Source organism: Pseudophryne corroboree, chromosome 3 (assembly GCF_028390025.1).
Source record: "Pseudophryne corroboree isolate aPseCor3 chromosome 3, aPseCor3.hap2, whole genome shotgun sequence".
Lineage (NCBI taxonomy): Eukaryota > Metazoa > Chordata > Amphibia > Anura > Myobatrachidae > Pseudophryne > Pseudophryne corroboree.
Window position 1 is genome coordinate 580,416,889 of NC_086446.1, and position 15,381 is coordinate 580,432,269.

At 42.8% G+C, this 15,381-nt stretch overlaps 1 protein-coding gene across 3 annotated transcripts in view; it reads right to left on the minus strand.

Annotated features, from left to right (window-relative positions):
* PSD (pleckstrin and Sec7 domain containing) overlaps positions 1 to 15,381 on the minus strand; it is a 747,912-nt gene that overhangs the window by 416,005 nt on the left and 316,526 nt on the right. For 2 of the 3 annotated variants that reach the window (XM_063961401.1, XM_063961402.1), the window contains 2 exons: positions 11,092 to 11,292; positions 10,216 to 10,296 (listed from right to left, as the gene is read on the minus strand). In XM_063961401.1, coding sequence (XP_063817471.1) covers positions 10,216 to 10,296; positions 11,092 to 11,292 — 282 coding nt within the window. The remainder of the gene's footprint in view (positions 1 to 10,215; positions 10,297 to 11,091; positions 11,293 to 15,381) is intronic. The other variant, XM_063961403.1, reaches the window with a different exon arrangement.

The following is a 15,381-nucleotide window of genomic DNA, read 5'->3' on the forward strand; positions in this document are numbered from 1 at the left end:
GCCGTATCTTGGGATGGCAGCGCTATCTTTTTGATAAGCGTGTCAATGCTTTGTCTACCTTAGGGGAGGATTCCCACCGTATTCTGTCCTTTGGCGGGAAAGGATACGCCATAAGAATCCTTTTGGGAATCTGCAGTTTTTTGTCTGGAGTTTCCCAAGCTTTTTCGCATAATTCGTTCAGCTCATGTGAGGATGGAAAGGTGACCTCAGGCTTCTTTCCTTTATACATGTGTACCCTCGTGTCAGGGACAGGGGGTTCCTCTGTGATATGCAAAACATCTTTTATTGAATAATCATATATCGAATACATTTAGCCACTTTTGGCTGTAATTTTGCATCATCGTAGTAGACACGAGTCTGAATCCGTGTCGGTATCTGTGTCAACTATTTGGGATAGTGTGCGCTTTTGAGACCCCGAAGGTCCCGGCGACATTGGGACAGACATGGTTTGACTCCCTGACTGTTCCCTAGCCTCAGCTTTGTCTAATCTTTTGTGCAATAAATTTACATTAGCACTTAAGACATTCCACATATCCATCCAGTCACGTGTCGGCGCTGCCGACAGAGACCTTACATTCATACACTCCCCCTCCTCCTTAGGTGAGCTTTCAACCTCAGACATGTCGACACATGCGTACCGACACACCACACACACAGGGAAGCTCTTTTCTGAAGACAGGTTCCCCAACAGGCCCTTTGGAGAGACAGAGAGAGAGTATGCCAGCACACACCCCAGCGCTATATGACCCAGGAAAAACACAGAATGTTTACCCAGTAGCGCCTTTATGTATGTATATGCGCCAATTATGTGCCCCCCCCCCCTCTTGAAAACCCTCTGTCACCGTGAGTAAGCAGGGGAGAGTCCGGGGAGCTTCTTCTCAGCGCTGTGCTGTGGAGAAAATGGCGCTGGTGAGTGCTGAGGGAGAAGCCCCGCCGCCTCGGCGGCGGGCTTCTGTCCCGCTCAAAATTCTTAAAAACATGGCGGGGGCTCTTTATATAAATGTACAGTGCCCAGCTGTACATGTATATATGTACTTTTGCCACAGGAGAGGTTTATATTGCTGCCCAGGGCGCCCCCGCTGCGCCCTGCACCCTTACAGTGACAGATGTGTGTGAGGTGAATGGGAGCAATGGCGCACAGCTTCACTGCTGTGCGTTACCTCTATGAAGATCAAGATGTCTTCTGCCGCCTCTGAAGTCTTCTTTTCTTCTCATACTCACCCGACTTCTATCTCCGGCTCTGCGAGGAGGACGGCGGCGCGGCTCTGGGACGGACGGCGAGGGTGAGACCTGCGTACCAATCCCTCTGGAGCTAATGGTGTCCAGTAGCCTAAGAAACAGAGCCTAGAAACTCAGAGAAGTAGGTCTGTTTCTCTCTCCTCAGTCCCTCGATGCAGGGAGTCTGTTGCCAGCAGGCTCCCTGAAAATAAAAAACCTAACTAAAATACTTTCTGACAGGAAACTCAGGAGAGCTCCCTGAAAGCAACCAGTCTCCACTGGGCACAGTATCAAACTGAGGTCTGGAGGAGGGGCATAGAGGGAGGAGCCAGTGCACACCCAGATCCAAAGTCTTTCTTAAAGTGCCCATGTCTCCTGCGGAGTCCGTCTATCCCCATGGTCCTTACGGAGTCCCCAGCATCCTCTAGGACGTTAGAGAAATAGGGGTTGTTGAATCCATTCCGACAAATGCATGTCGGAATGGATCCGGCCCTAATTGAATATACCCCTTAGTGAAAGAGAAGAGCATTGCGGATAGGCCCCCTTTGTTTTACTTCACAATGGCAGCTGGGAAAACTTACCTGGTAATTTAAATAGCATTTACGTCATCTGAGTAGTGCAATGGCAGCTTGGAAGCAGCTGTGGGAGAGTGGCTATATTTATGCCCAGGCAGGTGGACTTGTGCTGCTGTATTGCAGGGTTTGTGGATAAGCAGACAGACACTGGACAGCAGTTGTGCAGAGTGAAGGCTTGACACCTAGCAACAGCTGGTGGTTGGATGAGCAAGCCTCCCGATTATCGCTAAAACACAGTAAAATGAAAAACAAAATAATTGTTTACAGATGGAGACAAGCTCATAGAGCATGGCTGCATCACAGGCGGGGGCAAGTGGCATGCCTAGGTGCGCCTGTGCCTCGGCACGCCACCGAGCGCTCAGAGACGATCACATTCACGTTCGCTCCCGGCGGTCTGCCTGGCCGGGCGTGCCCAGGCACAGATTGAACCACGATTAGCGTGGCTCCGTCTGTAGCTTGTTCTACAGAGGAGGACGGGGCCAATCATCGGCTCTCTGAGCTAAAGGTGCTGTGACCACTTGAGCCTGTCCTCTGGTAGATTTTTATACTGCACAGACATGGAAGGAAGCTGTGTCTGTCCCTCTGCAGAATACTTACAGCTGACCTGCAATAATGTGTTGGGCCGGAAACAGAAATCTTGGGGCCCCATACACTCATATCCCTTGGGCCCCCCCACCCCCCTCAGCCTGTAAATGTCACTGTCACATGCTTGTGTCCAACGCCAGCAGGAGTCTGGGCTGGCTCAGGCATGCTCCTCGGCAGCAAGAGATATGGAAGGGCTGGTGCAGCGTCGTCATCATGGGCAGGACCAAGTGAGGGGGGAGTGGAGAGTGTTGGATTGTGTGTCCAAATTGCTAAATTGTCGGTGGGCAGGTAGTAAGTTGAAAAAGTACTAATAGGAGCTGTGGTCCCGTAATAGGTGTCCATGATCCCCGGCTGGGCCCCTCTAACCCTCGGGGCCTGGTACGGGTGTCCCCTCTGACCCTCCCCTGTCCCTGGGCCTGATAATGTGACAGGAGAGACACTAAGCAGTGCTGGCAGTGATTATTTATCATTTACACTGTTATTTACAAAGTCAGGTGAGCGTAATTTTTTTTTTCTTTCTACCTCAAAATCTGCGTTAAAAGTCACTGCCAAAAGTCACCTCTCTTCTCTCTTCTAAGACAGACACCTGCTGTCATCGATTCTTTATTATTTTAATTAAAAATATAGTTTTATGTTAAGTGGAATACATTTTTTTCTACCTCAGAGTCTGAGGTACAAATCACTGCCAAAAGACACCTCTCCTCCCAGAGACTGCTCAGGCAAAAATTTATCTGTTCCTGAAATTGCCCACAGGTAGCAAAACATGAGGTGCAAAAGTAAATGTGGAGAAAAATTCACACAGGGGTACCTGTTCAGGCAAAATGGATCCTTCCCTTAATTTGCCCGCAGGTGGAAAAGCAACAGTGTCCGCACCAGACAGATTTCTCATGTCCATAGCTGGCACAGTACCTCTGCCCAAAGCTGGCACCATTAGGACACCCATTAAGGGTTCAGGATGGGAGACCAGAAGCTGTAGTTTTTTCTGCACATTACAGTTTCTAGTAGCCTCAAAATATTTGCTGCTCAGGGTCATTATTTAGAGCCACCTTCATTATTGGTGAAGAACTAGCTGAATGACCAGATCTAGACTAATGAGTCTAACCCTGAGGACACTTGACATACCCATTCTGGTAGACACAGACCTATTAGGCCCAGATCTCATAGATTTTATAGGTGAGGTCAGGGTTCACTACAAGGTCCATAGGTCATGTGCAGACATGTGACACCTAAAAATAATTTGTAACAGATGGAGTAATCCCCATTCACTCTAATTTTTAAAATATAAAGGAGTTGCAGCCTTTTGCTAAATAAAGTCTTGTCCTTATCTTGGCAGCAGAGGAAAATAGATTTGGCAGACCCGGTGTCCTAAGTCTGGGCAATTCATTTACCATAGAGGTCAAATGGATCATTCAGACTAGGGCTAAACATACAGGCACTGAATACACACAAGACATAAGGTTCTATCCCTTTTATCTTTTGGTCAGAAATTGGTTTTGCCTCAAAATAGACCTTTCTGAGGTTTTCCATTTGGTCTCAGTTCACAATTGGTAGCTATGCTAGTTTCTAATAATGAAACCAAATGTTTCAGAGGACTATAATGGTATTAGAACTCTCAATAGCACTTTACACCTGCATATGCTTAATGAAAGCAGTGTTTCCATACCACAGTATATGTTATTTTTGGATAGGTAGGGCTGGATGGCCCTTGTGCATAGAGTCCCTTTGGACTGTTTCCGTGCTGCTAGCATATATTAGGATACCAGGCCTCAGTGGATTGAGTACAAGGATGATTGGTTATGCAGCGCTCGGACTTGTATCTACAGTATGTGACTTGCGTTATGGTCGGTGACTCAGTGTTCTATAGATATATATACGCAACAGGTATGTGTGTGACAGGAATTTATTTGGGTGCAATAAAACATCAAAAGTTTACACAGTAACACAAAGTTATATGGTGTGGTAAGCAACGAAAAAATAAAAAATAAAAATAAAAAATGGCAAACAAAAATTTCAAAGTTACAATGTCAGGTTTGGAATTCAGGAGAATGATACTGGTGATAGTTATCTTCCGTGGATTAATAATGGTTATGAGGGTGGGTGGTATTGGTTCTGTGTGGGAGGGCCGGCATCTCGTACCCTCCACTCTTTGCAGAACTTACCCCTCCAAAGCACAAGATGTGTGTTTCATGGATATTAATGGTGTTAGCCGTGATTTGTTATCCTCTGTCCATCAGGCTTCCCCGGTGAGTGTCTCTTCTCACGTGGCTAGATGCCTGGGGGACTGCCGGTCCCTGCACTACTTCTGGAAACTCCAGCTATTGCAAGATCACGCTGGTCCCATGGGCAGTTACTGAGTTACTGGCTGACAAGGAGACTTGTGGGGTTAGTGGTCAGTGGTTGGTGTTGATTGGTGTTGGTTTGTGCTCCAAACGTGTTTGTGCCTTAGCAGGCCTTCCTCAAGGAGTAGTGTGGCTTGCGTTCTGGCAAGTGGGGTTAAGAGGCCATCTTGGTCCGAGTGCTTGTTCTTGATTGGTCGGGATTGTATGTTTCCCATTGGTCAGTTAGGTTGTAAATCTTTGCTAAGTTGCTGTTGCCATGTGTAGGTTTCCCATTGGTCAGTTAGGTTTGACCGACCATAACGCGAGTCAACTAGATACAAGTCTCAGTGCTGCATAACCAATCATCCTTATATTTTATTTTTACCTTTGTCAGAAAGGACTGCATTGCATAATAGACCAGGACATATTAATCAGTCAACAAGGTCTAAATCTGCCTACCCTGGCCAAACATAGATTATTCATAAATGAGCTATTCAAACCCCTTACCAAACATAGAAGATATATCTTCTTTCTATATGATGTCTTTTCCAGAAAAGTGGCCTGTTAATCCTGGTTTATAATCTCTGGCCATCCAGGATATGGTTTCCTCTGATCAGCTAGTTGTGCAAAGGGCCCAAAATTCCTCTGGGACACTACAAAGACTACTTCTATATGTACTGGACAAGTTGCCACTGTACATGTTGATAATGACATTAATGGGCTATTAAAGCTGGGCACACACTAGAATGATGTGTGTCCCAATAACTGAGCGACTTGATGTTAAGTTACATCGCACCGCCGCACACAGTGCATGATTCAGTATATTATGGTGAGATGTATCATTACAACGCCATGATAAACATGTTTTACCATCAAGTTTATTCCTACTCAGTGCTATTAATCCACAGAATTCTAGTACTTGGAATACAGAACCTATTCTAACCTTGGACACAACTTCAGAGAGTGTCATATTAAGGAAATTCATATTATTACTAGCTTTAGTCTTAGTTGCTAGGGATTCTAACCTCAATTTAACCTTAATATATATTACTGATCCAAAATGCTCTCCTTTGCAAATTATGTAGTTAAGTTTGATATAATCTTTGATATCGTACAAATCCAAGTCTTTTTTTGGTAACTCATCTCATCTCATACTTAAAACTTACTGCTCTACTAAAAGGTGATGCTTCACAGTTGCTGTAAATCCCTTTCACCTGCCAAACCCAGTGTGAGTAGTGGCTGAATAGTTACAGCTATGAAACACTATGGCATTCACAGTTCCCAATTTAAGAGACATTGGGGCTAATTCAGACCTGATCGCTGCTGTGCGTTTTCGCACAGCAGTGATCAGGTCTGAACTGCGCATGTGCTGGCACCACAGTGCGCCGGCGTATGACAGACAGCTGACGGCTGTCTTAGCCCTGCGATCGCCTCTGCTTAATTGACAGGCAGAGGCAGTCGCTGGGTAGGAGGAGGTGGGCCGGCGGCATTTGGCCGCCATTTAGGGGGTGTGGTGCGAGCAATGCAGGCATGCCTGTACCGTTGGGGGGGGGGGGGGGGGGGGGGCGGGCCGCGGCGGTTGCGTGATGTCAAATGCAGCCACTGCGACCCTCACAGTGACATGTAGCTCCTGCCAGCGCGTAGGAGCTGCGCTGGTAGGGAGCTACTCTTCTAGTACAAAAGCATCGCCGCTGTGTAATGCTTTTGTACTTGTGCGGGAGGGGATCGGGGGCAGACTAGCCCTGTGCTGGGCGTCCCCCTGCTTGTCTGTGTGACTGATAGCAGATGTGCTAAATTTAGCACATCTACGATCAGGTCTGAATTAGGCCCATTCTTTCTTGGATGCTAACACCTCTTGTATAGCAACAAACGGTATGTTCCTACTTTTCATAATGCATGCCATCATTGACCCTCTGCATATCGGTTTGCCAAGAATTATTGGAGATTAACTGATCTTCTAAACAACCACCGGATATGAGGTAGTCTACCCAACAGCTGTTGCTAAGTGGCAAGCCTTCCGCCAGTAGTTTGCAGGAATCTATGACCTGCAAATTTTCTTTGTTTTAGGGAATAGGATTGCCACCTAGCAACAGCACCCACCCTACTCACCCTGTACCTTGCTAGGTCTGTTTTTTGCTCTGTCCAGAGTTGCATTCTCATGAGTCGGCCAGGGGAGCATGAGATGCCACAGGCATCAATAGCTAGATACATAAAATTATTCTTTCTGTCTTACCATTTAGTTGTCCAGTCTATGGTCAAGTCGATATCTGTTATGTTTTTTATCATAACGTCATTATATTGTCTCAAACTATGTTTTTGTTACCAGTTCATTAAACAGTTTAACTTGGAAAGATAAATTCAGTGTCTTCATTTCTTGCATTTGAAGTTATGTACCTTTCCTTATTATCCAAGTTTAGGCTTGGGATTGCCATCAGACTGGCTTCAGAAAAATCTACATGGGGCAGTCTCATGCGGTCACATGACCTTTAGCTCAGAAAGCAGATGCTTGGCCCTGTCCTCTTCTGTAGAACAAGCTAAGTGAATTTGTTTTTCACATTACCTTGTTCCAGCGATAATTGGGAGGCTTGCTCACCCACCCACCCACCAGCTGTTGGTAGGTGGCAACTCTATTCCTTAGAACAAAGAAAGCTTGCAGGTCATAGAGTCCTGCAAATGACTATTTAAAGAGCTGTACAGAAACAAATTTTCTCTTGCAGAAAGCGCTTACTGAAAAAGGACAAACGGGAAGACAAATAGAACAAGCAGGCCGACCAATGCTTTACTTTACTTGTGCAGTATTTTGGTGTTTGGTGTTTCCATATTTCTCTTCCGAGTAAATTAATAAAAAGTTACACATACACTTTTGTCACATGTAATAAAGTCCCCACATCCCTTTATTATCATGAGTAATTTAAGCGATCATGGAGGATAAACAAATAATTACTTTAGGTTAATTAAGAAAAACAAAACAAAACATTTCTTCAAGTTGCACTATCACCTGCATAAACAGTTTACTAATTGTGTCTCTTCTACTAGCTGGAGACCAACAAGTCACAGGACACTGAAGCTCCTTTAGTTGACCCTGAAACTTTTTGTCTCTAGCATATGCTACAGTGTGATACAGTGCCAGAGCAAAGTTCACCATTGCCCTGTGTCAGCCCTACTCAAAACATGACATCATACAAGGAGTTGGAGAAAGAAAGTGTAGAGCTGCTCCCGACACCTCTAGACACTACAGGATGCATGCCCGGAGTGTCCTTAGGATAGGCATGTTCCAAGGACATGCATGGTGGATCTCCAGCCTGCAGGGGGCCTATCCAGGCATCCTGCAAGCACAATACAGGCATCACCTCGGCAGCAAAAGTGCTGCCTACTCAGCTTTATGTCCGGTCTCTACGTAGTAGCTCCTGAGGCTGCACCATGCAAAACCAACGTGTTTTGTGGTGTATACAGGCTGCGTTTCATAAATAAGCTTCAGTTCATTTGCTGCCATTGCTGTGTTTTCAAGGAGGGAATGTCAGTATCCATTATTACTACTGCAGTTACAGTTAGGGATTTGCTTAATTTTTAGGAGAGGACGCTAACAGTATGATATCAATACTGTGCAGAACTGTGTGGGCCCCATAGCAAATTCTTGAAACCCCCCCCCTGCCCTCCCCTTGTCACTACAATGCCGTTTAGGAGAGCAAGAGAGAGAGTGCGAGGGGAGTGAGAGAGAGACAAAGAGGGTGTCAGGGGGAGAAAGAGATAGAGGAGCAAGAAAGAGAGAGAGAGAGGAGGGTTTCATGGAAAAAATAAATAATGAGAGAAAGAGAGAAGCAAGAGAGAGAGATGTTGCAGGGAGAAAGAAGATGAAGAAACGAATGAGAGGGGATAGACAGGGCATCAGGGAGAGAGAGAGAAAGGGTGTGAGAGAGAAGTGGTAGCAGTAAGAGAGAGAGGGAGGGGAGCATTAGGCCCCGACCCCTAAATACCCATGAATCGCAGCACTGTACTCCCTGCTGATGGCCAGGTAGGGGGCAGGGCGGAGCGGATGGGACAGGCTGGGCAATGTTTGCCGTTGTGTGGGCCCCGCTATATCAACCACATCTGTTCTTTCCTGCGGCCGGGGTTGAAGGCAGAGTGGTTGGCATCGGAGGTATCCAGTGGCAGGGTGCAGGGGCAGCTGTGGGCCCTGGAAGCAGCCAGGACCCCATAGCAGCTGCACCCCCTGCACCCTTGGTAGTTACGCCACTGGTACTGTGTCAGTGAGTCACAGAGAGCCAGCTGAAAGATAGAGAGAAATTAGTTTGTCAGCAGAGATGTGTGCATCAGTATCCCTCAAAGTATTTCTACTGTCTGTTGTGTAAACCGATTCACAATTGTTTTAAGAGCTGAAATAGTCTGCGATGGACATTTCAGCCACAACAACAGAAACATATAAGGAGCAATTAGGACAATTACACAGGATAATAGAAGTGTGCCAGAAGATGGCACTAAAGGGGGAATTTATCAAAGCTGAGAGAAATACAATTGTGAGAGATAATGTACTAGCTAATTAGCTTCTACCTTACATTGGTTGGTTGGTACGTTAACTCTCACAATTTTATCTCTCTCAAAGCTTTGATAAATACCCCCCTAAGTACCAAACCAAGCATACAATAGGGGGCGTTACACCGATAAGACACGTGCAACTCTGAATACGGATGAATCTGCACATTTATTTATTATTTATTTATTACCAGTTGTTTATATAGCGCACACATATTCTGCAGCGCTGTACAGAGAATATTTGCCCATTCACATCATTCCCTGCCCCAGTGGAGCTTACAATCTATATTCCCTATCACATGTACACACAGACACATTCACTCTAGGGTTAATTTTTGTTGGGAGCCAATTAACCTACCTATATATTTTGGATTGTGGGAGGAAACCGGAGTACCCGGAGGAAACCCATGCAAGTACGGGGAGAATATACAAACTCCGCACAGTTAGAGCCACGGCGGGAATCAAACCCATGACCTTAGTGCCGTGAGTCAGTAATGCTCACCATTACACCATCCGTACTGTCGCACATCTATTTCCATGCAAGCAGTGCAGGAACAATTTATAGCACACTTGCATTCAAATTTGTGACATGCTCTCAGTGTGCATACAATGTATGGAATGTTTATTTTTTTTATTTTTTTCAACAATGACATCTGTTCCTTTATTACATTAAGTGAATATCAGAAGTAACATGATAATCCCACAACTGGGCTTGTCAGTCTGCTTTAACATCATATAGGACACAAATGAAAGGATGGAGTAAAAAATGAATATAATCCATCATGTTTAATGGGATTATGTCCCCTTTCCACTTGATGTAGTTGGGAGCACATAATGCAGGTGAACAATGTAGGAACAGACCTAGTCCTTTATAGAAGGGATCAGTAGAGCTCTTCATGCGAAATGGAAATGTTGAGGAGGTAGAAGGGGGTATTCATAAATTAAAAAAGGAAGTTATCAAAATAAAGATAAGCAGCAGACAGACTAACCTCAGCGCTTGATCTAGAGACATTCCCGTAAAGACAAAGAATTTCAGATACTCCTCTGCAACCATCTTGCTGAACTCATTGCTAAAAATCAAAGAGAAAATAAATAACTGGTCATTTGATCATATGGCAAGGCACAACACATATCAGAAGCGTTTATGAAAGTATATGAAGATGACACACCAGAATGAACAGCATTCCAAACACCAAAGACTTAAATAGAAGCACACTAACTTTCATTGTATTTTATCTCAGCATTATCAATGGCCTAGTGCACATAGACACGTGAGGCACAGCACTGAGGACCAAGCCTGCTGGCTGACACAGTGTTTCTTATTCCTTACTATGGCTTTGTAGACTGTACCCATATGGTTTTTGCTTGTGTGATACTTTAAGTGCATACATGTGGTGCTTTTGTATATGCTCTGTATATTCAATCCTGATGGCAATAATTTTGATTGAAAAATGGTTTAAAAAAGAATAGATAGTTTTACAGGTTCTTTGAAAAACAATTAGAGAATAAAGTTATTTTTCTCTTTATAATCTAAATGGTCAATGCACTGTATGTAATACAGTCTTGTGGTGACCCAGGGTTCATTTTTATTAATGCGTCATGTCTTTTCATCATCTACTTTCATAATAAATACTATTTAAAAAGTACCACAAGCTTCGTGTTATTTACAGGGTAATTTCAGAAGTCTGTCTTATGGTGTTTTTGAGAAAACACACGTTTGCATGCAACCAATAAACGTAGACATGAAGTGGTGAAGAACTGTTGAAGTACGACACTGGGGCTGTGCAAGATGAAATCCAAAGGATCACCACATGACAGATACTGGGTAACGAGTCTTTGGTATATATAGTCCTTACAATACCCACACGTACTTCTTCCCCAGGTGCCTCGCCACATCAGCTTTCTTGAACCCATCCAGATTGTACAGTCTCTTTGCTAAGCGTTTCGCAGCTTCCTGATCTGCTTTATGCCCATTGGATAAGGTATCTGTGCTTCCTAGTGCCAGTCGCTCAGTGCTGTCCATCTCCGAATCAAAGTCTGATGCCATATCGCCAAGAGGTGGTTCACTACATAAGAAACAGACAGGACAAAAGTAGATATTTAAGTCTACCGTAATATATACTGGAGTATATGTAATAGCCCAGATTCATATTCAAAACACATTGAATTAAGTTTCATAACAGCAGAAATTATACTTGTATCTACAGTTTGTAATGCGATTTTGTTAGACTCCAAGTTTTTGCTCATTTTCCTGACTTAAATTTCAATGAGTCCACTGATTTTCATTATGCACTGCCTGCTATGTACTATATCACAGTGCAGTACTTCTGAAATATTAGAGTTGCATTACACATTTTTCAGTTCAATATGTTACATTATAAGAGATTAGAAATGCTTATTCCAATCAAGCGTACTGTAATAGAGGTAAACAAAGCCAATACAGTACATACTGATTATTCTTAGTATTTTTGGGTCATTTACAAATCCTTTCATTATCCTTTACTTTCTACAGAATTAGGTGAAAAGTAACTTTTGTAGAAATTAAGCATCGGGGCAATCATTATAAAGGTAAACCATGAGATTACACAGATATCTTCTGCTTACCTTTCATTCCTGATCTGGTCAAGAGTCCCCATACACTAGTATGGGATCCCAAATTCATCAAGCTCTGAAAATACACAATCATGGCTTGGACAGCGGGTACCTATACCATCTTCAGATGGTGTTTGCTTTACAACCCTGCTCCGTCCCCGAAGGGAAGTAGATGTGGGTTGTGAAAAGGGTTCCTTTAAGATCCCTCTGCCCATGTTTGTCTCCTTCTCCACTGGACTCTTTGTGCGTGTTCATCAACCCCAGTTTACCCATGTGCACAAGCACTGCCAAAAGTCAGACTTGGCAGTGCAAAGCTTCACGGTTACAAAAAATGGAAGTGATAGGCATCAAGGGAACATCTCATCTCTGCCCTGTTGAATGTTGAACTGCCAAATGGCATTGCTCAGCAGTGCTTAATGAACCCTTAGTCTTTATATTATTTTAGTTTGAATACTTTACTTTGCTGTTTATTCAGAGTAATGTTAGAGTAAAGTTCAGCTGTTCCCAGCACCATGTTCATAAACAGGCCTAGGGCTACATACGCTTCTGTCTTTGCACTTTAACCCATTGCTTTTTGTGTTATGTGACACGAGTACTGACATATTTTTTTCTTTGTGGAAACCAAATTCTTCTGTAATTATTACTAGTGTATTTTAACACTCCTTACCAAAATTTGCATCACCAGACTAGTTCATTCCAGTTAAGCCAGAGAGATGCTAACCTGCCCCCAGGACAATAGGCATTTTCCTGCCCCAAATTGCCCAAGATTTCCAGGAGTAACTCATCCCATTAAAGTCTATGGAAGCTAGCAATAGTCGGAACATTAGAGGTGGTTAGAGATATTACAAGCTTGAAGGAGATCACTGCTATGTAGCAAATCACATAATAAACAATGAGCTATAAATTGAGCAATTTCTGTTAGCCAACATATTTTTTTTGCTTTCAGACCTGTAGGATTGTCTGTTATTAGCATAACCGTGGAATCGCACACTGCTCTTTAGCTCTCCATTTAAATAAATGAAGCCACCAGGAGAGGAAGAATAGGCAGAACTGTAGAAGAAAGTAAAATAAGGGCGGTAGACGCCAACGTTAGTTATGAAACTAACTTTCATAAAACAACAATGGAAAACGTACAAAAACCCCACGAGCTGGTAAGGAATGTATGCAAAACTGTAGGCAAAACTGTGGACCGATAATAGAGGCACCACATAATTCCTACATGTAAAACAGACTACAGTCTGTAATACTAATTACATGTCATTTAATATCCGTAAATTGAAGATCAGGGGCCAAATGTAATAGAGTGAGAGTTTCAGAAAGTGAGAGATTTGGTAAGGTTTTTTAGGTTTTTTTTAAAGTGGCAATCATTTACACTGCAAAACCAGGTTGATCTTGCTGTGTAAATGATTGCCACTTTAAAAAAGAAAAAACCTGCCAAAATCTCTAATTTTCTGAAACTCTCACTCTATTACATTTGGCCCCTGGAGTGAAAAACCATAGGGTTAACTGCATGTTGGCTAAGAACATTCTCTGTGCTTTATCCTTTGCCTAGTAATGATGAGGAATTACAAGTGGTACATCAGATTAATTTTATGTCGCTGACACAGTGCAGGTTAGCAGTGAATTGGTTAATTAGACTTGTGCATCAGTTTGTATTTTTTCAAAAACTTGCACAGGATATATTGTTGATCTCTCGTTGGAGAAGCTTGGAGAAGCTGATCTCTCCTTGGAAAAGCAATGGTTTGACATTTTACAGTTAATTGAAAACTACGGTTAAAATTAAATTTGTCTGCTAGGCCTTCCAGTTTCCATAGCAGCGGCCGCCTTTATTCCAGCATCATGTTTTCTAGATTCATGTAGATCTGTTCAAATAAAATAGATTTTAGCACAAAACAAAGCACTTTAAACTTTGTTGCTACACAGTTAAGATTTTAAAAAAAATATATAGGTCCAGATTTATCAAACCTTGAAGAGTGATAAATTGCACGGTGATAAAGTGCCAGCCAATCAGCTCCAAACTGTCATGTTACAGGCTGTCTGAAAAATGACAGTTAGGAGCTGATTGGTTGGTACTCTATCACCGTGTAATTTATCACTCTCCAAGGCTTGATAAATCAGGGCCATAATACACTTTTTCACAGATTGATGAATTTTCATTGGTGTACTAGAGAGAATAGATCATTGATTTAGAGTTGTAAAAATAATAAACTCAGCAAAAATAAATAAAAATATAAATTGATAAGAAAAACACATATACTGTACTCAATCCTCTTCAACAAAATTAAACCATGCTATATATTGAAGCACTTGCTTTTTGACCATTGACCACCATTCTTCATTTCTCACCATCATTTTGCATGTACAGTACTTGTAAAATGAAAATGTGTCCCTCTGCACCTGGACCATATAATTACACATGACCTTTAATATTGGTATTCCTGTGTTCCTGGGAGACATATATAAGATAGTTGTGGGTATATTTTTTTGGCTGCACTAAAAGTTGCTGCCATTAGAATGATCAAAATTTACACTTACTATGTTGTCGCTGTCCATTTCCCCAATCAGGAAAATGGTTGAATCTGGCATGATTTAACAAGAGACTTACTGGAACGATATTTCATAATTAAACTCTGTGGTTCAGGTCAAAGTTTGCTTAGGAAAGAAGATAATAATAATAATAATAATAATAATAATAATAATAATAATAATAATAAAGTTTACAAGATTAACAATGTAATTGCTGGATCGTAATGCAATAGATGAACTGAGTTCAATCAGATAAGTTTGAGGCGAGCTAGGGAATGTCCATTGATATATTTATCCATAATAACCCTGACACCAGTTGTAATAACATGGAACTACTGTATAATGCATTAGCTTCCCTTTATTCTCGTAGTGCAGGTGACATTGATTGTGAGCAGAATAAATGCAATCTTAGCAGCCATACAGAATATTGTGCTCTGGAAAATGGCAGTATGACATTGGGTTATAACTAGTTTTAGCTGGCACAATATAATTAAATATTATAAACCCTGGAGTTCACAATGAGTCTAAAAATCACAAAAAAAAGGCCTAAAAACTTAAAAAGTGGTGCATGAGTTGTCCGTTGCAGCAATGAACAATCTTTTGAATGTGGTAGAGTAAAGGTGCATACACATGGGGGATCATTCCGAGTTGTTCGCTCGTTATTTTTTTCCGCAACGGACCGATTAGTCGCTAATGCGCATGCGCAATGTCCGCAGTGCGACTGCGCCAAGTAAATTTGCTATGCAGTTAGGTATTTTACTCACGGCATTACGAGGTTTTTTCTTCGTTCTGGTGATTGTAATGTGATTGACAGGAAGTGGGTGTTTCTGGGCGGAAACAGGCCGTTTTATGGGAGTGTTTGAAAAAACTCTACCATTACTGGGAAAAACGCGGGAGTGGCTGGAGAAACGGAGGAGTGTCTGGGCGAACGCTGGGTGTGTTTGTGACGTCAAACCAGGAACAACAAGCACTGAACTGATCGCACTGGCAGAGTAAGTCTCGAGCTACTCAGAAACTGCACAGAGAAATCTTTTCGC